Here is a 25639-nt window from a genome sequence, read left to right on the forward strand (position 1 = left end):
GTCTCTGGATCAGACTCTAGACTCCCACAAAGGGTGATTAAGTGCATCCGCAGCCTGGTGTTCGCAGTCCAGATCAGTGATTTCAGACGTACACCGGGAGGCAAGCAGAACAGCATGAGTATGGCGGCGGGAAGCAGCATTCTTAGCAGCAGCTTCAGCAGCTGCAATACCTATAATAATGCTGTCAGTGTTGCCTCTGTGGGCTCGGACCTTAAGAATAGCCAACTGCGCTGAAAGCAACATGGCTTCAAGCAGGGCTTCAATCTGCATACGGTTTTTAATAGGGGTCCCAGACGCGTTAACAAAGTCCCTACCTTTCCAAACCCCTATCCAAGACAGGCAAGGCACCATTGGAAGTTCCACCTGCCATCATTCCCTCTCCATTGACCTCTTCCTCTCTGCTGCCAGGGTGACTGATGCTGTGGTTGGTGAGGGCACATGTTTCTCATATGACCTGTCATTCCGCAATTCCAGCACACCAGCAGTTGTCTCAGTGTTGGTAGGTATGGTTGTGGGTTCCCATATGGTTGAGGAGGGAACTGAGCTGCAGGTGCTTGGGTAAACTGGGAAGGAGGTGGTGGAAGAGGCTGTGGTGGTTGTTGCTGCTGGGTGGCAGGAGGTTCAGCCACCATCAGGTTGCTGGTCTTTCCTTTGTCCGGCTGAGCTAGCTGGGCCTTCTTAAGCTGCGCGACGAGTCTAGCCTTTCTTGCTCTTTCCTCAGTCCTCAACTTTTTCCAGGCTCTGCAGTAGTGTCTAATGCGGTCCTCCTTATTAGGGCCTTCAAATCTCTCAGTTGTCTCTCCTTGCCATTCTGTCTTCATCTTATCCATCTAGTCGAGGATATCATCATCTTCAGTGAAGAGCAGTTCACCCGGTCTTGTAACATCTCTGGTGGTGGGAAACATTCCCTTAACTGTCGGTAGAGTGCTTGTCTGAAATGGGTGAAGGGCAGTTCCACTCTCGTGTTCAGTGAATTATTCACATTCTCTCTCCTCTCTCTTCTTCTCCTCCCACTGTCTCCTGTTTGTTCAGTTTTCATTTTTCCTTCATATTCTGTTCTCAGTCGTATCAGTTCTTCTTCCTCTCTTCAGTTCTCTCCATTCAGTGTGATTACCACTTAGACTTTGCTCTTTATCTTCATCATTACGACCTCGTCTGATAACCTCAACAGTGTTATCCATTTCTCCCTGTGCTTTCTTTTATTGAGCTGCCATGAGGTCCTTTGCCATGGTAACTCTAGGATAGAGAGGTGTTGATTGAGTCTTGGTATGATTCCACATATCTCCTAGTTCTTGATACATTCTACTCAGTGGTGGGGAAGAATTATCTCCTGGAGCTACTAGTTCGTTTGGGAGTAGTGGATAAATTCCTTTAAACCTATCCCCACGGATTGTGTAACAATAATTTCACACTTTCAATTATTCCGCTATTACAAAGAAATTTAGGTTCAGATACATTTAACAGTGAGGCGCCACTTACAGTGGGGAGAACAAGAATTTGATACACCGACGATTTTGCAGGTTTTGCTACTTACAAAGCATGTAGAGGTCTGCAATTTTTATCATAGGTACACTTCAACTGTGAGAGACAGAATCTAAAACAAAATTCAAGAAAATCACATTGTATGATTTTTAAGTAATTAATTAGCATTTTATTGCATGACATAAGTATTTGATACATCAGAAAAGCAGAACTTATTATTTGGTACAGAAACCTTTGTTTGCAATTACAGAGATCATCATTTTCCTGTAGTTCTTGACCAGGTTTGCACACACTGCAGCAGGGATTTTGGCCCATTCCTCCATACAGACCTTTTCCAGATCCTTCAGGTTTCGGGGCTGTCGCTGGGCAATACGGACTTTCAGCTCCCTCCAAAGATTTTCTATTGGGTTCAGGTCTGGAGACTGGCTGGGCCACTCCAGGACCTTGAGATGCTTCTTATGGAGCCACTCCTTAGTTGCCCTGGCTGTGTGTTTCAATGTTCTTACTGAGGGAAGGAGGTTGTTGGCCAAGATCTCGCAATACATGGCCTCATCCATCCTCGCCTCAATACGGTGCAGTCTTCCTGTCCCCTTTGCAGAAAAGCATCCCCAAAGAATGTTGTTTCCACCTCCATGCTTCACGGTTGGGATGGTGTTCTTGGGGTTGTACTCATCCTTCTTCGTCCAAACACGGCGAGTGGAGTTTAGACCAAAAAGCTCTATTTTTGTCTCATCAGACAACATGACCTTCTCCCATTCCTCCTCTGGATCATCCAGATGGTCATTGGCAGACTTCAGATGTGCCTGGACATGCGCTGGCTTGAGCAGGGGGACCTTGCGTGCGCTGTAGGATTTTAATCCATGACGGCGTAGTGTGTTACTAATGGTTTTCTTTGAGACTGTGGTCCCAGCTCTCTTCAGGTCATTGACCAGGTCCTGCTGTGTAGTTCTGGGCTGATCCCTCACCTTCCTCATGATCACTGATGCCCCACGAGGTGAGATCTTGCATGGAGCCCCAGACCAAGGGTGATTGACCGTCATCTTGAACTTCTTCCATTTTCTAATAATTGCGCCAACAGTTGTTGCCTTCTCACCAAGCTGCTTGCCTATTGTCCTGGAGCCCATCCCAGCCTTGTGCAGGTCTACAATTTTAGCCTTACTGTCATTAAACAGCTTTCTGGTCTTGGCCATTGTGGAGAGGTTGGAGTCTGTTTGATTGAGTGTGTGGACAGGTGTCTTTTATACAGGTAACAAGTTCAAACAGGTGCAGTTAATACAGGTAATGAGTGGAGAACAGGAGGGCTTCTTAAAGAAAAACTAACAGGTCTGTGAGAGCCAGAATTCTTACTGGTTGGTAGGTGATCAAATACTTATGTCATGCAATAAAATGCGAATGAATTACTTAAAAATCATTCAATGTGAATATCTGGATTTTTGTTTTAGAGTCCGTCTCTCACAGTTGAAGTGTACCTATGATAATAATTACAGACCTCTACATGCTTTGTAAGTAGGAAAACCTGCAACATCGGCAGTGTATCAAATACTTGTTCTCCCCACTGTACATACCAGAATGACTCATTAACCAGAACGTGCTATAGCAAACTACAGACATTAGATATAACAGGCGTCTGCTTACCTTATCATTTTGTAATGCATGCACGTGGATCAACGGTCAGTCCAGCGAAGTGGTCACTCGTTCCTGGCAAGCTCGCCAAAATGTTGGTCAATTTCTTCAACAAATGATCAGGTCTATATAGTTATCAAACATACATTATTAATGGAAAGGAAGCACAGACTCTTTAAGTATTAAAATACTTATTTTAGTAATACAATTGTAGGCAGAGGTTGATACAGAGTACAGTTTAACAGCATATGATAGTTCTCCCCAAGTTCTGCAAAATGTCTAAGACATCCTGTAACTCATATAGCCTCCCCAATCCCCCTTACGTAACTTTCCCTAGCAACAACATTTTAATAAATCTAACCTCCCCCTGACAGCGAGAACCATCTTATCAGCAAGTAAAAACTCAGAATTGGGTTTGACCGAAACTTGACCTTTCATCACAAGTATAGAGTCATAACAATGTGAACGAGTGTAAGCATCTTCTGACAGGTGGCTGGTTTCAATCAGGTCTGTGGCAGCCTTGTGTTCTCAGAAAACCAGATAACCACGGTGGGATCCAGACAGGAGGAGTCTGAACGTAGACGCCTTCTGATAGTGTCTGAAGGTCACAACACTCAGAACAGGTTTTAACACACACACAAAGGTCTCCTGAAGAGGAGACCTTACAGTTTATAATAACATTATTTATTAACCCTTTAAAAGGTATAAGGCCTTAGTTTAACCTTCTTCACATTTCACATTCTTCAAATGGAAAAAAACATATTGTGTGTGTTACAAAACCAACAAGGGAATATACTGTAGCATAGCTGAAAGCCTGCCTCAGGGTTGCTTGTTAACAGCTGTGGGTACCCATTCAGTATGTGCTACTGTAGTAGGCAGTTTACTGACATGTCGATGTTGTCACGATCCCAGCATATTGCCCATTAACAAGTAGATTAATTTCACTTCCGTGATGTACATACCAAATTATTCTGTCAGCGGGTAATAGGGACATATTGATATGAATGGATATGCAGTTAGACATTCCTTGTTTATTTACTAAAACCTTTGCTAGTCAGACAAATCTGAAATGTCAGATAGACACTGTTAAAAGTAAGGAAGCTAGACAATATATATTTTTTTGCAGATATCCTGTTACTAAAGCAGTGTGCTTACTACCTTGGTGAATAATAAATCAATCTGAGAATGCTGCACTGCAAAGGGACTACAATGTCAATCATATCAATAGGAATCTCCTGAGAGTATAATTGCAAGTCACTGTGGAGAAAAATCCTTTTGAATTTGTATGGAAAACTTTATTTGATAATAAAAATAGCATTCACAGACTTCTTTTTGATAGCTACATATACATTGTGATCCATCTCAAGGAAAAAAGCTTTACTGGTTAAGTCCACATCTACTTGTACTTAGACTAATGTTATATATAGCTTCATGGGTTAAATAAAGCTATGAACAATGTAGTATTTATATATGCATAGTGTTTTATAAAAAAAGATTGGCCCATATACATGTAATGCTTTTATCAACACAGAGATAGCATTATGTCTGGAGCACATTGCAATAATGCTTAAAGAACACCGACTGCATACAAGTGCTTTATAATACAAAGGCAGGCTAACCATCGAGAGATATTCAAACCAACAAACAGATTCTGATTGACCAAATAAAGTCGTCCATTTTTAGAATGTCTTTACATACCTGATTCAGAGTACATTAACATATTTCCCATGAATCATCAGGTCCATTTCAGAAATATAAACACTATCACATTCCTCACTAAAGAGGTTTCCCATAAATGTCTCTTTTGTACAAGAAAAAGGCAACATTTTAGTCCTCAATGGGTTCCTATTGGTTACATATTGAAATTCTGTACAGGTGGTGGCCAACAGGTTAACGTCTTTAAATGTTTTTTGGTTTTTTTGTATTTATTTTTTTACAGTACCATGGCAACAACAGTGATAAAACAATGCATTTGTTGTGGATTTTCCTATATCTTTTTAGTCCTTTTGTGAAACATAAAACAGAGGATACACACGGTCAAAGCAGCAGTCAGACTCCAGTGGTGTGACAGCATGGCTCAGCCTGGCAGATAGGCCCACTTCTGTACTGGAACGGTCCATCCGTTATCATCGCAACAACGTCCCTTACATTATTACATCATCACCTAATTTCCTTGGGCAGGGAGAGGAAGAGAGGAACTTGAGAAATACTCCCATATCACCTGCATAGGATCAATGGGCCGTTGATCAATATCTGCTATATTTTTCACAAGGGAAAATTCTCTTGAAACAGTGGGATCAAATAAGCAGCCTATAATTATAGGACTGTGGTTACTTTAAAACCACTTGACCTCTCGGTCAACCTCTCCATGCTGCGTATAGCTGTGAAGTAGGTTTTATGTTACAGGCTCCTGTCAGGTAACGTGTTGCTTCTACTGTCCTCTGAACAGGAATACAAAACTTTGTTCAATTGTATTTCCACCACAGGCAGTCTACACAGACACCTCTTACTGGGAATTTAAAAAAAAAGTTTTCCTCCTTGGCTCATCATTACTAGACACACTGAAAAACAGAAACCCAAAACAGCCTCAGATCCTGGTGGGTTTTTAGACTTGTCTGCTCTGTGAGAGAAATATCAACAATACCTGGTGTTTTTCTCAATAGATGGTCTGCTTTCCCCTCTCTGATTTTTGAGGGTTTGTGGGCTTGGTAAGGAAGGGGCATGCCATACCAACTTAGATCAACATTTATATAATTCTACAGCAAATCCAGCAGGGGTAAAAATGATTATTATTTTCAGGTGATCGGGCGTATTACTTGGTCCTTTTACCGAGCTTCCTCATGGTGTGTGCCAATTGAAAATAAATAGCAAGTCAAATGCAAAAAGTATTATTTGAAATATATTACTTCATTCTAAAATGACCATTGGTTCTAAAATGTTTGTTTGCCTTCGTTCTGTATGATATTCACTAAGGTTTTCACTGCAGTCGTCCATAAAATGCCTGTACTGCCAACGTCTTGTGCTATAGTTTGCTTTATAAAGCAATTCTGGGGTGGAAAACAACATCCAAAAACATTAAAACAAGCTCATCATGAAGTACCTGTTAGCACAGTAAGGAGCATGTTCGAAACCTCAGAGGGAACACATGTGGAGTCAGAGACGCCTATAAAAAAGCTAAATCACCATTTGTAATTTGATAGGCACACACACATACCTTCACTACAGTATTAACAACCTCAGTTATGCTCAAAATAACGAGAACAGAAACAGTAAGAACTAAAACAAAGATTGTACTCCTGCTGTGGTATGAATCTCTGTCTGGGATCACAAGTAGTCAAATTAGTCAAGCAATCAGATAAATCACATGAGTCAATCTCCTCAGAAGTCTAAGTCCAGTGTATTTACTGTAGTCTCTACAGATCAAGGGCTGAGAAGCCAGGCTCTGTCCACTCAGATGCTGAGGTCCTTGGGGCTCTCTTTGTAAAACCTTCTCTTAGGCTCTGGGAACTGGTTCGGGGCACGGCCTACTGCGTTGTTGTGGTGTTGTCCTGTCTTGTTGCTAAGTCCTGCATTGTTGTAGCCGGCGTTGTGGTGAGCGGAGGAGTTGTTCTTCAGTGTGCTGTAGTAATCCTTCAGTCTGGGAGCAGGCGCTGCAGCGTAGTTCAGCTCCTCCCTGCTGGAGCTGCTGTTTGGAGATGAGTCTCTCTCTGACCTGTAGCGTCTCTCTGGTGTTCCGTTTATCCCGTAGCTCTCATCCCTCGTCTCGGCCGACGAGTCCCTCAGGAGGTTGCCATTCTTCAGGCTGCCTCTGTCGGGCGTACGGCCCCTGGAGCGAGACAGGGAGGAGGCCCCATTGTTGGGGCGTTCTGGGGTGGTGGCCTTCATGTCAGTCGTGCGGTCCCTGGAGAGAGACAGGGAGGAGGCCCCGTTGTTGGGGCGTTCTGGGGTGGTGGCCTCCATGTAGGCTCTGCCTGGGGTCTGTGGTTCCCTCAGGAGCCTACGGTCATAGAGTGGTCGTTCAGGAGTGGCTGCATGACTGAGAAACCCTCCGTCATCATACTCCCTCTCAGGTGTGCAGTCCCGGTGTGCTCGCTCTGCCCTGCGGTCCATGGACTTGGCCCGCCGTCGGTCAGGGGAAGTGTTGCGTTTACGGGTGGGCGAGCGGTCGAGGGAGCCGCGGCGCGATCGACCATATCTCTGGTCCAGAGTACTGCTACTAGCGGAGCGCTCTCGATCTTTCTCCGCCGCTGCTGTTGCAGCCTTCTTCCCAGAGCTGTCCTTGCGCAGAGTCTTTAAGAGTTTCGAGATGCCGCTCTCCGAGTCAGACTTCTTGAATTTGCGGCCAAGACTCTTCTTGTTGTTCCCACCGCTGGTGCTGTTGTCCGGGGAGTGTTGTCTGGAGGTGGTGTGGTTGTTGTTCCAGGTGTGATGGTGGTGGTGGTTAAAGTGCCGGCCCGAGTGCTCCATCCTGTCCCTGACTCGGCCCTGTCCAGATTCCTCATGGCGTGATGGTTTGTGAAGGTCTGGTGGATAACTGGACTCCGATGAGGTGTGATATCGGCTGTTTGGTGGCAGGGTTCTCACTTGCGGAGAGTCTTGTGCCCCGGGTGTGGGAGAGTGCCCGTCATGGCTGGCGTCTGGGGGAGAACAAAGACAGGACATGAGAGACATTCTCAGACTGGGTGGAGTTTAAACTAGCTAAATAATATAACCCTGGAAGCTCAGACAATTCTCTCAAACTTAAGGTTCCATAGCCATTTTCATGTGGGTGCTTGTATCTGTATTGAGTCAATACAGCCATTTTTATGGAAACCATGCACTTCCATAAACATGAACATGTTGGCAAATTGTGACAAAAATATTTACTTCTGGGAGAAAAAAAAAAATCTAATTTGTACACACATGGCTTATTTGATCCTCAACCTAAATTACATAAAATTAAACAATTGCTGAAGTATATTTTCTTTGAGAGCAATGGATTGGCACATGTAGGCGGCAGCAACACAACAGGTGCAAAACATTGCAAGTGAAGGGCTGGGTTATCAATGACAACAAGCACCTATGACATTATTAAAAGCAAAATGATGAACAAGTCGATTATCATCATTGGGAATGGGAACTGCAGAAAAACAAAGAGCCTGAAACAAAAAACTGGAGAGTGTTCTGCCAATGACTCTGTCCAATTAGGGATGTGGTGTTATGGTAGCAGTGGTGGCGAGCAGTTGCATGAATCCATCCAGAGGTGGGCGGAGAGTAAGCAGTGCATTCTGGGTGTATGGGTCAAAAAAGCACAGTACAGGTTGAGGAGTGAGTCAGGCCACACAGCACTAAACACATACCCAGGGAGGTGCAGGTAGGAGATGGGTAGGCGGAGATGTGTTAAGTGGGTGAGGAATGTTGGGGTGCAGGTGTAGGAGGGTAAAGGGTTAGGAGGGTGGGTTGGAACAGACTTGGCTACAAACCGTGGTCTGATTTTGGCCCATTAAGTAGAAACAGGGCTCTCCCATCTTGTCATTTCTCATAGTACCAACAGCGAGATGAGGAGCCATCATCGCTGGAGGGAGGAGGAAGAGCCCAGAGTAAAGAAATGGAGGAAAGAGAGAGGAAATAAATCAAATAAAAACAAAAAATAAATAAAAAGAGAAATCAGAGGGTTTAGATCCTCAATGAAGACCAGAGAAAGAAAAACGTAGTTGGTTCAGTTTTCACGTTTTTCTGGCTGGCAGAGAAAAGGAAAACCTAGAAAATTGACGGCTGGGTGGCATCCTTCACACAGTGACCTTTCTCGGCAGAACAGAGATAAGATAAAGATTCCCAGATGAATGAGCCAGAACATACAGTATTTGGACGAAAACAAGACTTGATTTACACAGCATTTTACCAGATGCTCTTATCCATAGCGATTTACAGGAGCAATTAGAGTTCAGTGCCTTGCTCAAGGGCACACATAACAGATATTTCACCTAGTTGGCTCAGGGATTTGAACCAGCAACCTTTCTGTTCCTGTCCCAACGCTCTTAACTGCTAGGCTACCTGCCGCCACAGCAGAATGAACATGACATAATATGGCCAATAAATCACTGATGTAGGAGCAATAACGTTAAATGTCATTCAGACACATCACTGGGACAGCAAATATTCAGATTCTTTTTGTTGATCAAAGGCTATAAGACATATCATGATATAATCAATTCTAAAGCATTGGATCAGGACACTGAAGACACACCAAAGACTCAGAGAAATCCTGCTTACAGCAACAAGACATTGCAGACTATGGTGTCTGTCCGGTGTTAGTTAGTCAGAGGCGGTAGTGTTAGTCACAGTATGGAGGGAACATGTATCACATCACATTGCCACGCACCATATTCAGGAACAGATCCATCGCCCCTCTTGAGGACCAGGCGTGCCCTCCGGCCACCATTCTTGATCAGCTCGATGGCGCGTGCGTGCTTCATGTTCTTTGTGCTCTCGCTGTTGATCTCCAGGATCTCATCTCCCACCTGTGATTGCAGAGAGTGAAGAAGGGAGGCTGTTTAATGAGACAACCAGACAATTGATGCCAGGAGATATTAACTGTCTATAACATAAATATTATTAAGTACAATAGAGTAGATATTTTCTTTTTTCATGGAGCATACCCTCATCTTGCCATTCCTGACAGCCGCCCCGTCCTCAGCCAGCCTCAACACATAAAGATCCATGTTGTACTCCCGTCCTCCTCTCAGGCTGAACCCAAAGCCTTTACTGTCCCGCTCCAGATCCACAGAGTAGAACTCTGCATCCTGAGAGAGAGAGAAATAAAAAAGTATTAACAGAGGGGGAAGTGCGAATGCCCACAATGCATGGGCCAACAGGGGTGTCATGAGGTGAGTCCTAACATCAGGACTAATCAAGCCGAGTCCAGCAAAAACTCACACAAAATCGATGGAGGTACAATACTCTGGAACCAATGAATAATAAATGCTGTCTCAGCCTGTGAGAGGGGCGCAGAGCCCAGAGCAAGGGCACTGCAAGGGCTGGACACAGGGTTACTGCACTCATTAAAAGTTTGGCTTTTTATTGATTTGGCTGATAGCTTGATTAATTGATTGATTAGATTGCTTTGATGATTTGAAAGACATTCTTCATCTCAGGATGAAGCTGCACTGTGTGTTCTTGTAGAGAGATGATTTACTGTTCCCTGCTTTGGGGATTGATTTTAACAGACCAATAGACATGTTTGTCTTTACCTGTGAGGGCAGAGCTTGTGTTGGAGGAGGTGGAGGAGGAGCCTGTTTCAACTTTGAGTTATTCCTGGAAAATAAAATTATTCATATGAACAGATATGAAAGTACATCATATTCATATATAGGTCATCTTTCATATAATGTATCATACTAATAAAGTATGTTCCAAAAAGCCTGTTTATGAATAATAAAAACTCACCGAGACTCTGTGGCAGTTTGGGGTGTGTGCGTGGTGGTGATGGTGGCAATCTTCTCAGCATTGGTCAACAGAGACGCGTTGGAGGACTCTGTGTAAACACAAATTGAGGATTATGGGTAAGGTAATGACCTCTAATCTGAAAGTAATACATGGATTCTGGTAAGATCTTAAAGAAAAAGAAAATGAATCCGCCCACTGTTAGAGGCTCTAAAAGTGCTCTTTTGTTAAACAAACAATTTGTTTTGAGTTGCAACTGGGTCTTGGTCAGGACTGCTGTCTCTGATGACACATCTCCTTACAGGAATTTTGCTCTCCAGAGAACAGTCTCCGCTCAAGGCTGCTCTGTTCAACCTGACGCTGACTGCCTATGATGTTGTCATCTACCATTTTGCTCACCAGCTCGAACATCAAAAGAAAACAAGCCTCTCCGCTTCAATCGTTCTGTTTTTTTTTAATTCCAAGGGGAAAGAAAAATACATTAAAAAGTACAAATAGGGTAACTGTCCTTCCTTTCTTACAAATCTAATTGTGTTGCACCACAAGCCACAGCACGGCAGCCCACATTAGTCATCATAGACATTGGTTACTTATAGAGGGAATGGGGTTCTTTCTGCCTGAAGTTAGCGACAGCACCAGCCTGACTCATTCATCCTTCTCTCCCCCTCTCCCTCGCCACCCTGACAGCCCTGCCTGCCTTTCCCCACGGAGCACTCTGGGGGACACAACCTGAACGATTCAAGAACAAATGTCGCCACACAAAATGACACCGTCTGGCTGAGGAAGGTCGTGGCTGAATGGCTTCTATTTCTGAGTGTTGTTCTGCCATTAAAATACAATTGTAGACTAGAATTATACTGAACAAAAGCATAAAATGCAACATGCAACAGTTTCATATATTTTACTAAGGTACAGTTCACATTTTGCACAAGGAGAGTTTTAAAGATATATTGAAGTGTCACAAAATTGTTAGAATCAGAGGACTCAAAAAATACTGTTTTGAATAAGGCCTTTAAGAAATGTCCAACTCTCGAGCAGCCTGATTTTGTCCTAAATAAACGTCACAGAAATGAAGCACAGAGCAGGATTGATGAAGCTCATTTTATTTAATCTTTATTTAACAAGGCAAGTCAGTTAAGAACAAATTCTTATTTAGAATGACGAGCTACCCCGGCCAAACCCGGACGACGCTGGGCCAATTGTGTGCCGCCCTATGGGACTCCCAATCACAGCCAGTTGTGATACAGTCTGGAATCAAGCCAGGGTCTATAATGACGCCTCTAGCACCGAGATGCAGTGCCTTAGACCGCTGCACCACTCGGGAACCCAGCAATGAAGGGTTACTTTGCTGATAAAATCATTGACAACAAAAATGACCCTAAAAAGCTTTGGAAATCATTTAAGGATACACACAATCACAGCACCAGATCAGGTGTAGCTGATGTGTGCATCTACAGGTTCAGGAGTAATGCTGGGAAAGGTACTTTCTTGTATACTGGAGCCTCAGAGTGGAATGATTTGCCTTTGCCCAAAAAAACGATGTTGTCTCTGGGCAGCTTTAAAAAGAAAGTAAAAAACGATTTGTCTGCTGTGCCCATACGACTGTCCCCTACGATGTAACTGTAATGATGAGATAGATGTTCTTCTTTGTTTTTATGTTTTATTATCTGGCTCTCAATACTGTGTTCAACCGTGTTCGATCTTGCCTAGCCATCTTGTTTCAAGAAGACCACAATGGAAATAAGTCCCAGACTTTGTGTGTTATCCTCCATGACTTAACTCATGTATGGCTTTCTCAAGTTTTATGTGTTTTTTTTTTAATGGTTGATTAATAAAACATTAATAAAAAAGGAAATCAGTCAATTGAAATAAATTAATTAGATTTACATGACTGGGATATCACATGACTGGGAATACAGATATGCATCTATTAGACACAGATACCTTGAAAAAAAAGTTAGGGGTGTGGATCAGAAAACCAGTCAGTATTTGGTGGGACCACCATTCGCCTCATGCAGCACAACACATCTCCTTCGCATAGAGTTGATCAGACTGTAGATTGTGGCCTGTGGAATGTTTTCCCACTCCTCTTCGATGGCTGTGCGAAGTTGCTTGATATTGGCGAGAACTGGAACAAGCTGTTGTACACATCAAATCAGAGCATCCCAAACATGCTCAACGGGTGACATGTCTGATAAGTATGCAGGCCATGGAAGAACTGGAACATGTTCAGCTTACAGGAATTGTGTACAGATCCTTGCGACATTGGGCCGTGCATTATCATGCTGAAACATGAGGTGATGGCGGTGGATGAATGGCATGACAATGGGCCTCAGGATCTCATCATGGTATCTCTGTGCATTCAACTTGCCATCATTAAAATGCAATTGTGTTCGTTGTCCGTAGCCTATGCCTTCCCATACCATAACCCCACTGCAACCATGGGGCAGTCTGTTCACAACGTTGACATCAGCAAACCGCTCGCCCACACGACGACAATAGATTCTCCAAAACGATGTTGGAGGTGGACATTCGTTAGAAAAATATAAATTAAATTCTCTGGCAACAGCTCGTGTACATTCCTGCAGTCAGCATGCCAATTGCATGCTCCCTCAAAACTTGAGATATCTGTAGCATTGTGTTGAGTGAAAAAATGTTGACCTTGCCACTTGCTCCGCGCATGCTCTGAGTACATGGCCTGGTAGTCTGTCTGGCCCCGCGGCCTTGTGATTGTTGACCTGTTTAAAGGTCTTGCTCACATTGGCTACGGAGAGCGTGATCACACAGTCATCTGGAGCAGCTGTTGCTCTCATGCATGCTTCAGTGTTGCTTGCCTCGAAGCAAGCATAAACGGCATTTAGTTCATCTGGTAGGCTCGTGTCACTGAGCAGCTCGCGGCTGGGTTTCCCTTTGTAGTCCATAATAGTTTTCAAGCCCTGCCACATCCGACGAACATCAGAGCCGTTGTAGTAGGATTCAATCTTAATTCCTGTATTGACGCTTTGCCTGTTTGATGGTTTCGTCTGAGGACATAGCGGGATTTCTTATAAGCGTCCAGATTAGTGTCTCGCTCCTTGTATGCGGCAGCTCTTGCCTTTAGCTCGGTGCGGATGTTGCCTGTGTAGACGTTGTCATTGTGATCTTTAAAAAAACTGCCACGCTTTGTTTAATGAGTGGTTTTGCATTCTCTCCTCCTTTGTGTTTGTGCTACTGATTCTCCTCCGCTCCCATCTTAATGAAGCTACATTTCACCAGTCTCTCTAGAACAAGGATGGGAAACTTTGATGGCAGTGGGGGCCACAAAAAAATGGAACTCATCATGAGGGGCCGCAGTGGCTCGTGGGTCTGCATACCCACATCCATATCCTCACATAGTCAGAGCCGGCCCTAGCCTTTTAGGGGCCAAATCTCTCAGCTCAGCCAATGACAGGGCATTCTAGTGGCTGGCTTTATTGTCGTTCTGGGACAGGGAACAACACAACACATGCCTACTCATGGGGAAGGAGACAGCTTCCTGTCACAGACTGTTCCTGCCATAACCCGTAATACGTATGCATTTCCTACCACCATTTAGACTAAGGAGATTAACACTAACAGGATGCACTGATTACATATACACCACATTTAACTTTTTTCTTCGTTACAAAGTAGCAGCCAATACCAAATTGGCAGACTGCAGTTCATCAAAATGACATGAGTGTGTCTATCAGACATTGTACTAAAATCAACACACACATACTGTATGTCAACTGACAAATTAATCTCTGAAATGGTTTCACTCTCAGGGATATTCACAATCTCTGGGTCGAAGTCAACCTTAGGTACAATGCAGCCGTTTTTATCTCAATATCAAATAATTTCTGGGTAACAATTAAACCTTACAGTAAGTGTTTTCAATTAAACGGTCAAAAATGAATAAAAATAGCTTTTTTAGCAAAGAGCAATTTCTCAAGCAAAAATGTTGCTAGGACTGTTCATGGAGAGGGAGAGGGGAAAACTAGCTGTTGGCAGAGCGGTTTGGAACTCTCTTTCTTATTTGTCTATTAACTCATTTACCGCTTGGTGATGTGACCAGGCAGACCAAAACTCCATCCCACCAAAACGCTTTTCAAACAGCTCTTACACTAAAAGGGCACCATTTTCACAATTTCACAGTCTTATTCTAACCTCATAGTGTGAAAATATAAAACTTTTATATATAATAATATAAAACTGGGCCTTTAACCATAAGAGAGGAAAACTTAAAACTAACTACAGAAAAGTATTGAGTGACAACATCTTCCTTCTCATTCACAGTCTCCCATTTTGAGCACAGGGCAGGGAGCATGGCCTCCCAAGGTAGCTCCCCAGGTTGGTGCAAAGTGCTTCTGCCAGTGCAGAGCCGTGGTGCCCGCTGACTCCCACTAGGCCATGAATAACTCTCCTCCCTACTGCATTATAAAACAGCTCAGAGCAAAAAAACACAACGTCTTACCGTCACCCGGAATGATCCTCAGAGAGACGGTATTCCCTGCCTCCTTGATCAGATTGACGATGTCCGAGTGGGACTTGTTGGTGATGGAGCAGCCGTTGACGGACAGGATGCGGTCGCCCACCTTCAGTTTCCCACAGCGGTCCGCAGGGCTCCCCTCGATGATGCGCCCTATTTTGTGGGGCATGGCCACACATGCATTTCCAGCTTTGATGTTAATGTGTAGTAAGTGTGGGTGTGTGTGTGATTTGGTTATTGATTACATAATTCGATTAAGGGAAGAGAAAAAGAGGATGGGAAAAGAAAAGAGAAGGAAAAAAGAGAAAGGGAAGCAAAGGGTTAATCATCCAAACCCCCATAGGCCATTCACCCAGAGAGCACCACCCAAGAACCAGCCAACCGTTGCACTGGAAACAATGGTCCAATCAAGGAGCATGCATGCGGAACACAGCTTACATCCCTATTGGTGGACTTGTATTGGGTGGTCATTAAGGAATGAATGGTCTGGGAGAAGACACTTTCTCTGTCACTTTCTCTACTGTTGTCCTCTGCACCCCTGACGTGCTAATCGATGGGATTTAAATCACATGGAACTGGTCTGGGCCCTTCGTGGCCCCCGCTCAGGAGGCTATCAATAGCCTTGACACGGCCTTACGATTGTCCTCCACTCCCCATCGGAGCCAGGGATTGATGTGGAGGATACAGCCTACGCCACAGCGGAGTGGTAAGTCACTGGAGATAATTGAGTTTCTGGTGCTCGGAATGGCTCAGAGAATGAGATGGATTCCTAAAGAGTGACACTGAGGAATCTCAGGATCCTCGCAGACGTCAAGAGAGTAACATGCACTGCAGTATATCAGAGGCTACAGACAGAGAGATGCTAGCATTGCATGGGGCTGTACAAGGAGAGTGACAGTGTTCAATACAGCACATCTTGTTTACAGAGCAGCTCTGAACAGACCCTAAGGAGCCCTCTCCCCCTCTCTCCCTCCATCCCTCCTCCTCTCTACCTCTCTCTCTTCCCGCCTCTCTCCATTCCTCCTCCCTCTTTCTCTCCCCCTCCCGCTCTCTATCCCTCCCACATCCATATTTATCACATCACCTTGTGCTACCAGCTCCCCTCCCTACACCTTGATTAAAAACTGCACTTGTATCCTGCCACTCTATCCAAATAATGAGATATGGGACATTACGGGGTGTGACAAATACCCAGGATTTAATACCCAATCTGCTGAGCACAACACCAGCAGACATCAGTTCATTATGGGAGGACGGGCTGGGCTGGAGGGAGAAAAGGGGTTTGCATAGTATGATGTACGGGAGAGGGATAAAGCCAGCGGAAAGCTCTTTGTGCATTACAATACCCTAAAACATCTATGGCCCTTTCAGGCTAAAGAAGAATCCATAGATAGTGCATGTCCATCCGTTTGTGATCATGTCTCTCTGTTGGACCTCTACTAGTAGAAGGGGAGATTGGACAGAGGAACAACCCTTATCAGCACATTCATTCATCCCATCCCCACAGGGGTGAAGGGGGCTAAAGCAGTAGGCACAGAGGGAGAGAATGAGACAGGAAAAAACTCTCAAATGATACCCACATAGGGCTCAGGTCTGGTCAGAAGTACTGCAATACATGGAGAATATAGAGTATAATTTGAGACACCGACAGAGACAGTTGAGACAGAGACAGGTATTGTCACTCTCAGTCTGAGGACCCAGCTGCAGACGATGCAGACCAGCACATTCAGGTCACCCGCAAAAAAAGAGATAAAGTCTCAATGGGATTTCTTCTGCTTGTATAAATGATACATAAAACTCTAATCAAAAATCAAATCAAACTTTATTTGTCACATGTGCCAAATTCAACAGGTGTAGTAGACCTTACCGTGAAATGCTTACTTACAAGCCCTTAAAATGCAGTTCAAGAAAGAGTTAAGAAAATATTTACCAAATAAACTAAAGTAAAAAATAATATAAAGTAACACAATACAATAACGAGGCAATAGACAGGGGTAACGGTACCGAGTCAATGTGTGGGAGTACCTCTGCTTTCTATTTTATGGGGCTTCAACTACAGCCCACAGGATCAATGGAATCGGGACCTTTGCGTGGCACAGTAGCTAACAAAACCTCTATTTGATAGTAGCCTGGCCCTATAGCATGTTTCACACCATGCAACATCTTCCTGGTCATCAGGCAAGCTGTGTAAGGAGACCTTGGAGCGACATTGGTGCTGCAAACTCATCAGAGGGAGCTTGATACCACATTTGTTCAGAGGAGGACATTTAAAATCCCTCGTTGACGGCTGAGTGACCTTAATGGGGCCAATTTCACTATTTTGCCTTCATAGATAAACGGTATGGACAGCTATAGATTGTGCTCGGTGGAACTTCAATTACATGCTGAGTGAATCAGCCAGGGTCGGCTACAAGTCTGCCTTTTGAATCTGTGATGATGGTGTTTTTGATAAAGCATCAACCAGGCGGTGAATGTGCCTGGGCACATAAAGAGATTTCTGTTTCCCTAAGCTCATGATTGTTGGGTTTGTGACCTCGGGGCTGTGTCATTAAGTCCACTCCCATCAGAAATGGAAGCCCTACTATTAATAAAGCAGGTGGGAACTCAATGAGGAGTGACTGTCAAAATATTGTAATTCCACCCCCAAGAAATTATCAATCATGTCACTGAGTGGCAAGAGGACTGGCAGGCGGTGCTGATGCACTGTTAGGGTTGTGTGTTTACTGGAGTGCTTGCTTGGCAGAATCATGCTTTTTCACAATTTCCTTGTCTCACTTTGAAAACTTTGAGGGGGACTTTTTAAGGAAATAGGTTGTCTGAATAACATCAGGAGGAGTGTTCTGCTATTCGTTTTTAGGCTTAGCGTCTACCCAATCACTTGAGAACTGTTCTTGAGCATAAGTTAACCTTTAAAGGGTTGCTTGTCAAAAAATATTGTCAATACTGTGTATGTACTGGTAACTTTCCTTCCAGTTCTCTGCTGCCTGCGACTGGAACGAATTGCAAAAATCTCTGAAGTTGGAGACTTTTATCTCCCTCACCAACTTTAAACATCTGCTATCTGAGCAGCTAACTGATCGCTGCAGCTGTACATAGTCCATCGGTATATAGCCCACCCAATTTACCTACCTCATCCCCATACTGTTTTTATTTCTTTACTTTTCTGCTCTTTTGCACACCAGTATCTCTACCTGTACATGTTCATCTGATCATTTATCACTCCAGTGTTAATCTGCATAATTGTAATTATTCGCCTACCTCCTCATGCCTTTTGCACACAATGTATATAGATTCTTTTTTTTCTACTATGTTATTGACTTGTGTATTGTTTACTCCATGTGTAACTCTGTGTTGTTGTCTGTTCACACTGCTATGCTTTATCTTGGCCAGGTCGCAGTTGCAAATGAGAACTTGTTCTCAACTAGCCTACCTGGTTAAATAAAGGTAAAATAAAATAATTAAACTGCCAAAATAAAGGAAGCACCAACATAAAGTGTCTTAATAGGGCAGGGCGTTGGGCCATCACGAGCCAGAACAGCTTCAATGTGCCTTGGCATAGATTCTAGTGTCTGGAACTGTACTGGAGGGATGCAACATTATTCTTCCACAAGAAATTCCATAATTTGGTCTTTTGCTGATGATGATGAAAAATGTTGTCTCAGGCGCGCTCCAGAATCTCAGCATGGCATATGGTTTACATCATTTTCATGCTCATTAAACCAGTCAGTGACCACTCATGCCATATGGATGGGGGCATTGTCATCTTATGGGGGCATAGCCATGGTATTCAAAATAATGGCCAAAACAATGACCTGCCCGGCATGTTTAACTGGTTCTGATCTTTATTTTGCTGGTCGGAACAGTGGAACGAAATGACTATTTAGTTGCTTCTGTTCAGAACTAAATCATTTAGGTTCCAACCCCTGATAGTATCCCTCATGTACTTGTGTTTGTATTATTTTGGCAGTTACCTGCGGGTCCAGATCCAGAATTCTAAATAATGTCATGGGTCTGGGTCGGATATGATTGTCACAGGTCTTGGGTATGTGTAATTTTAACTGATCCACACGTGACTGCTGCAGTAGAGATAGAGAGACATGTTATAATTTATGCTGCTGCTCTTTGCTTTTCACGAGAGGCGTAGCTTGTTGTTGGCCAATCATAAGTCATCAAAGTGACAGAAGGCTACAGTCATAGAGCCGCCGTGTGGGGAAAAAGTTAGGAGATATGTAATTAATGGAAGATGGAATTAAAATGATGGAATTAAAAGTTAAAGGAGAAGGATAGGCTACAATGACCAAGAGCCAACAGGTAGGCTGCTACTGTATATTCTGAATGGAGTTGTTATTTGTAATTGTGTAGGGCGAGAAAGTGCATGCACTGCAGCCTCAACTAGCCTAGCTAGCTAACGTTAGCTAGCTTAACTAGCTTCTCCCGGTTTGATGCAGTCAAGACAGGCACTAGTAATCATATTGGATGATGAATAACCTAGCTATGGCAGCTATTAGTCTACTATAGCGTGAGTCAGCCTGGTTGGTTGCGGTCTCTTGTCTCTCCCTCCCTCCTCCCTGTTACTGTGTCACTCGGTCAAACTCCCAGTAGCCTACACACTCACACAGCCCCTGCTAGAGCATCACCACTCTCTACCTCCCTTATGCTTTATCATCTCCGGTTATTTAAGTATCTTAACCTTTTTGGGATAGGGGGCAGCATTTTCACTTTTGGATGAATTAGTAGTATTGGATAGGAAACACTCCGAAGTTTCTAAAACGGTTTGAATTATATCTGTGAGTATAACAGAACTCATATGACAGGCAAAAACCTGAGACAAATCCAACCAGGAAGTGGGAAATCTGAGGTTTGTAGTTTTTCAACTCAGCCCCCATTGAAGATACAGGGTGATATTAGTTGTTTTTCACTTCCCAGCGCTTCCACTAGATGTCAACAGTATTTAGAACCTGTTTTGAGGATTCTACTCTAAAGGAGGGGTTCATAAGGGCTCTTTAAGTGAGTGGTCTGGCCACAGCCTCGGTCTGGCGCGCTCACGTGAAAAGGTAGCTACGTTCCACTTAATTTGTACAGACAAAGGAATTGTCCAGTTGGAATATTAATGAAGTTTTATGTTAAAAACATCCTAAAGATTGATTCCATACTTAGGTTGGCATGTTTCTACGAGCTGTAACGGAACTTTTTGAACTTTTCGTCCGACGTTCGGCGCGACCTGAACGCGCTTTTGGATTTGTTTACCAAATGCCCTAACAAAAGAAGATATTTGGACATAACTGATGGACATTATCAAACAAATCAAAACATTTATGGTGGAACTGGGATTCCTGGGAGTGCATTCTGATGAAGATCATCAAAGGTAGGTGAATATTTTAAATGCTATTTCTGAGAAATGTTGACTACCCAATATGGCGGGTATCTTTTTGGCTGCTTTGTTGTCTAAAGGCTACACTCAGATTATTGCATGGTTTGCTTTCTCCGTAAAGTTTTTTTGAAATCTGACACAGCGGTTGCATTAAGGAGAAGTTTATCTAACATTCCATGTATAATAGTCGTATCTTTATCAATGTTTATTATGAGTATTTCTGTAAATTGATGTGGTTCTCTGCAATATCACCACATGTTTTAGAACTACTGAACGTAACGCGCCAATGTAAACTCAGATTTGTTTATATAAATATGAACTTTATCAAACAAAACATACATGTATTGTGTAACATGAAGTCCCATCTGATGAAGATCATCAAATGTTAGTGATTCATTTTATCTCTATTTCTGCTTTTTGCGATTCCTCTCTTTGCTTTGGCTGGAAAAAATGGCTGTGTTTTTCTGGGGCTTGGTGGTGACCTAACATAATCGTTTGTGTTGCTTTCACTGTAAATCCTATTTGAAATCAGACACTGTGGCCCGATTAACGAGAATGTTATCTTTAAAATGGTGTAAAATACTTGTATGCTTGAGGAATTTTAATTATGAGATTTTTGTTGTTTTGAATTTGGCGCGCTGCACTTTCACTAGCTGCTGCGGAGGCGGAGCGGAACCCCTTTGCTGCTTCCCTAACTCGGATTGGACCGGGTTGTCCTCGGGTCTGTTCGGAACCACAGTAAAGTCAATCAGCAGAATCAGGCTTCGCCAAGATTACATGCCAGATTTAACCATATTATCAGTTCAACCGAGAGCAAATGATAACTGATTTTCAGTCATCAAAAAATTGCAACTAAACCCAGCATAGTAGCAAAGTCTAGCTCACCATAACCCAGTCCAGAGTAGTATTGCCCATCCCACTCAGCTCACCATAACCCAGCCCACTTTAGCATTGCCCATCCCACTCAGTTCACCATAACCCAGCCCAGAGTAGTATTGCCCATCCCACTCAGCTCACCATAACCCAGCCCAGAGTAGTATTGCCCATCCCACTCAGCTCACCATAACCCAGCCCACTTTAGCATTGCCCATCCCACTCAGCTCACCATAACCCAGCTCACCGTAGTATTGCCCATCCCACTCAGCTCACCATAACCCAGCCCACCGTAGCATTGCCATCTCACTTAGCTCACCATAACCAAGTCCACCGTAGCATTGCCCATCCCACTCACCCAAAGTAGTCCCAGCATCAGGCCTGGAGACCGACGACACAATGACGAATCCGAAGCCCTCGTTCTCTCCGCGTTGGATCTCCATGTCATATGGTTGCAGGGCTGCGGGGACCACAGCACTGCCGGAGCCCCCTCCTCCCCCACTGCCGATCCCACTGGTGGAGCCACTGCCGGAGCTGACTGTGTTGAGGGAGTTCTGGCTGCCCTGGGGGGTTCGCTTGCCCTCGGTCAGGGAGGGGGCCTGGGTGCTGCTGTGGTGCGACGAGGCCGGGGATGGGGGCACATCACCCTCCCCTTTACCCACTGAAGAAGAGATGGGGGGAATGAAGAGGTGGGCAGGCAATATAAAAACCTGTTCAGCAAATATCCCCCCCTTATGTTTGGCACGGGCTAGTGATAGTTCACTGAGCCAATAAGCAATAGGTTTTAACTAGCGTGGGTAGTGTAGGTGGCCGCTGTTGTGGAGTGTGTGGTGAGTGTGTGTGGGTGAGTGTGTATGGTGAGTGTGTGTGGTGAGTGTGTGTGGTGAGTGTTTCCCTGTGTATGCATATGCCTCTGTGACCCATCCTCACCTCCGTATCCTGAGCTTTTGCGTCGGACAGTGAGGTTGACGTGGCCCTGCTTGGCGGCCTGCTGCATCAGCTGCACCACCAGCTGGTGAGACTTGCCCACCACCGCCGTGCCGTCCACACAGATGAGCTCGTCCCCCGAACGCAGACGCCCATCCTCATCTGCTGCTCCATACTTCACTATGTGCCCAATGTAGATCTACAAAATACCATACAGATACATTAGCTCTGTACTTCATAATGGGAATACTCTAGATCTACAAAACATGATACATATAAATCAGCCTTGTACTTCACTTGTGGTTCAAGTTCAACGCAGCTAAATTAAGCCATTTGATGTTCCATTCCGTCCCAATGCACAGAATCGTCTGGAATGCCATTGGATGCTGTAGCGTTAAAATGTCCCTGAACTGGAACTAAGGGGCTTTGCCCGAAACATGAAAAACAGCCCCAGGCCATTATTTATCCTCCACCAAACTTTACAGTTGGCACTATGCATTGGGGTACTGGCACTGGCTTACTGGTGCTCTTTCATGCCATCCCTAGGAGGGGTGCGTCACTTGAGTGGTTTGAGTCACTGTCGTGATCTTCCTGTCTGGGTTAGCGCCCCCCCTTGGGTTGTGCCGTGGCAGAGATCTTTGTGGGCTATACTCGGCCTTGTCTCAGGATGGTAAGTTGGTGGTTGAAGATATCCCTCTAGTGGTGTGGGGGCTGTGCTTTGGCAAAGTGGGTGGGGTTATATCCTTCCTGTTTGGCCCTGTCCGGGGGTATCATCGGATGGGGCCACAGTGTCTCCTGACCCCTCCTGTCTCAGCCTCCAGTATTTATGCTGCAGTAGGTTATGTGTCGGGGGGCTAGGGTCAGTTTGTTATACCTGGAGTACTTCTCCTGTCTTATCCGGTGTCCTGTGGGAATTTAAGTATGCTCTCTCTAATTTTCTCTTTCTTTCTCTCTCTCGGAGGACCTGAGCCCTAGAACCATGCCTCAGGACTACCTGGCATGATGACTCCTTGCTGTCCCCAGTCCACCTGGCCGTGCTGCTGCTCCAATTTCAACTATTCTGCCTGCGGCTATGGAACCCTGACCTGTTTACCGGACATGCTACCTGTCCCAGACCTTCTGTTTTCAACTCTCTAGAGACAGCAGAAGCGATAGAGATACTCTTAATGATCGGCTATGAAAAGCCAACTGACATTTACTCCTGAGGTGCTGACTTGATGCACCCTCGACCACTACTGTGATTATTATTATTTGACCATGCTGGTCATTTATGAACATTTGAACATCTTGGCCATGTTCTGTTATAATCTCCGCCCGGCACAGGCCACCCCTCATAGCCTGGTTCCTCTCTAGGTTTCTTCCTAGGTTTTGGCCTTCCTAGGGAGTTGTTCCTAGCCACCGTGCTTCTACACCTGCATTGCATGCTGTTTGGGGTTTTAGGCTGGGTTTATGTACAGCACTTTGAGATATCAGCTGATGTAAGAAGGGCTATATAAATACATTTGATTTCATTTGGGTAGATAGCGTTCTCCTGGCATCCTCCAAACCCAGATTTGTCCGTCCAACTGCCAGATGGTGATGCGTGATTCATCACTACAGAGTTTCCACTGCTCTAGAGTCTAATGGCGGCTAGCTTTACACATCTCCAGTTGACGCTTGGCATTGTGATCTTAGGCTTGTGTGCGGCTGCTCGGCCATGGACACCCCTTTTATGAAGCTCAACAAACAGTTACGAACTCGGTACACGCTTCAGCACTTGGCGGTCCCATTCTGTGAGCTTGTGTGCGCTACCACTTCGCTGCTGAGCCGTTGTTGCTACTATATATTTCCACTTCACAATAACAGCACTTACAGTTGACTGGGGCAGCTCTAGCAGGGCAGAAATTTGACGAACTGACTTGTTGGAAAGGTGGCATCCTATGAAGGTCCCAAGAAGAAAGTTACTGAGCTCCTCAGTAAGCCATTCCACTGCCAATGTTCCTATGGAGATTGCATGGGTGTGTGCTTGATTTAATATACCTGTCAGCATATAATATATATATATATATATATATATATATATATATATATATATAACTCCCTTTCTCTACTTTCTCTCTGTTCATGTCTCTGATAGAAAAATATGCCACATAACCAACACCTTCTGTCTGCCTAAATTAATCTCCTAAGAACAGCACGCAGGCCGACCTCATGTAACAGACAGCACCAGTCATATCTCTCAGAGACACAGAAACAGACAGTGGAATCTACATTTCTACTGCTTCAAATTAGAGGGAGAGAGTGGGGGAGAACAACTGATGCAGACAGAAGAGAGAAGGAAGACTATGAGGCTGTTGGTTCGGTCGAGCATCACAGTGTGAGCTGACACAGAATGAGTGTTGTGTGTGTGTGTGTGTGTGTGTGTGTGTGTGTGTGTGTGTAGCTTAACAAAGAAAACCCAAAAGGCAGGAACTCTGACAGGAAACATAGTGATGAGGCTGTAATAGAATATTGAGGGTTCAGTATATCAGCTGCCCTTTTAACACGCAGTATCACGCAGCAGTGCTGTTTAATTCAGAACTTTAGTGTTTATTTATGATGTAACACGTGATGTAATAACCAGACATGGGGAATGCAGATACATGTTTTATGCTTCCAGTCTTGCTTTGGAATGCTTAATTGTCAGTCATGTATACAGTGGCTTTTTTTCCACATTTTGTTACGTTACAGCCAAAATTCTCATCAATCTACACACAATACCCCATAATGACGAAACGAAAAGAGGGTTTTTAGACATTTTTGCACATTTAATAAAAACAAAAAACAGAAATACCTTATTTACATAACTATTCAGACCCTTTGCTATGAGACTCGTAATTGAGCTCAGGTCCATCCTGTTTCCATTGATCATTGTTGAGATGTTGCTACAACTTGATTGGATTCCACCTGTGGTAAATTCAATTGATTGGACATGATTTGGAAAGGCACACACTTGTCTATATACAGTGGGGCAAAAAAGTATTTAGTCAGCCACCAATTATGCAAGTTCTCCCACTTAAAAAGATGAGAGAGGCCTGTAATTTTCATCAACTATGACAAAATGAGAAGAAAAAAAATCCAGAAAATCACATTGTAGGATTTTTAATGAATTTATTTGCAAATTGTGGTGGAAAATAAGTATTTGGTCACCTACAAACAAGCAAGATTTCCGGCTCTCACAGACTTGGAACTTCTTATTTAAGAGGCTCCTCTGTCCTCCACTCGTTACCTGTATTAATGGCACCTGTTTGAACTTGTTATCAGTATATAAGACCTGTCCACAACCTCAAACAGTCACACTCCAAACTCCACTATGACCAAGACCAAAGAGCTGTCAAAGGACACCAGAAACAAAATTGTAGACCTGCACCAGGCTGGGAAGACTGAATCTGCAATAGGTAAGCAGCTTGGTTTGAAGAAATCAACTGTGGGAA

General features: G+C 44.1%; 1 protein-coding gene across 41 annotated transcripts in view; it reads right to left on the reverse strand.

Annotated features, from left to right (window-relative positions):
- Positions 1-3279: 3279 nt before the first annotated feature.
- The window catches only part of LOC110491133 (membrane-associated guanylate kinase, WW and PDZ domain-containing protein 1), a 211666-nt gene continuing 189306 nt past the window's right edge, over positions 3280-25639 (reverse strand). For 21 of the 41 annotated variants that reach the window (XM_036947464.2, XM_090203674.1, XM_036947465.2 and 18 more), the window contains 8 exons: positions 22191-22386; positions 21619-21921; positions 15002-15205; positions 10531-10618; positions 10335-10398; positions 9744-9887; positions 9467-9605; positions 3280-7742 (listed from right to left, as the gene is read on the reverse strand). In XM_036947464.2, coding sequence (XP_036803359.2) covers positions 6556-7742; positions 9467-9605; positions 9744-9887; positions 10335-10398; positions 10531-10618; positions 15002-15205; positions 21619-21921; positions 22191-22386 — 2325 coding nt within the window. In that variant the 3' untranslated portion in view covers positions 3280-6555. Of the gene's footprint in view, positions 7743-8567; positions 8660-9466; positions 9606-9743; positions 9888-10334; positions 10399-10530; positions 10619-15001; positions 15206-21618; positions 21922-22190; positions 22387-25639 lie in introns of all 41 variants that reach the window. The other 20 variants (XM_090203699.1, XM_090203697.1, XM_090203696.1 and 17 more) reach the window with 3 other exon arrangements.

This window comes from Oncorhynchus mykiss, chromosome 16 (genome assembly GCF_057628025.1).
Source record: "Oncorhynchus mykiss isolate SJ-2025 chromosome 16, ASM5762802v1, whole genome shotgun sequence".
In the NCBI taxonomy this organism is placed as follows: Eukaryota; Metazoa; Chordata; class Actinopteri; order Salmoniformes; family Salmonidae; genus Oncorhynchus; species Oncorhynchus mykiss.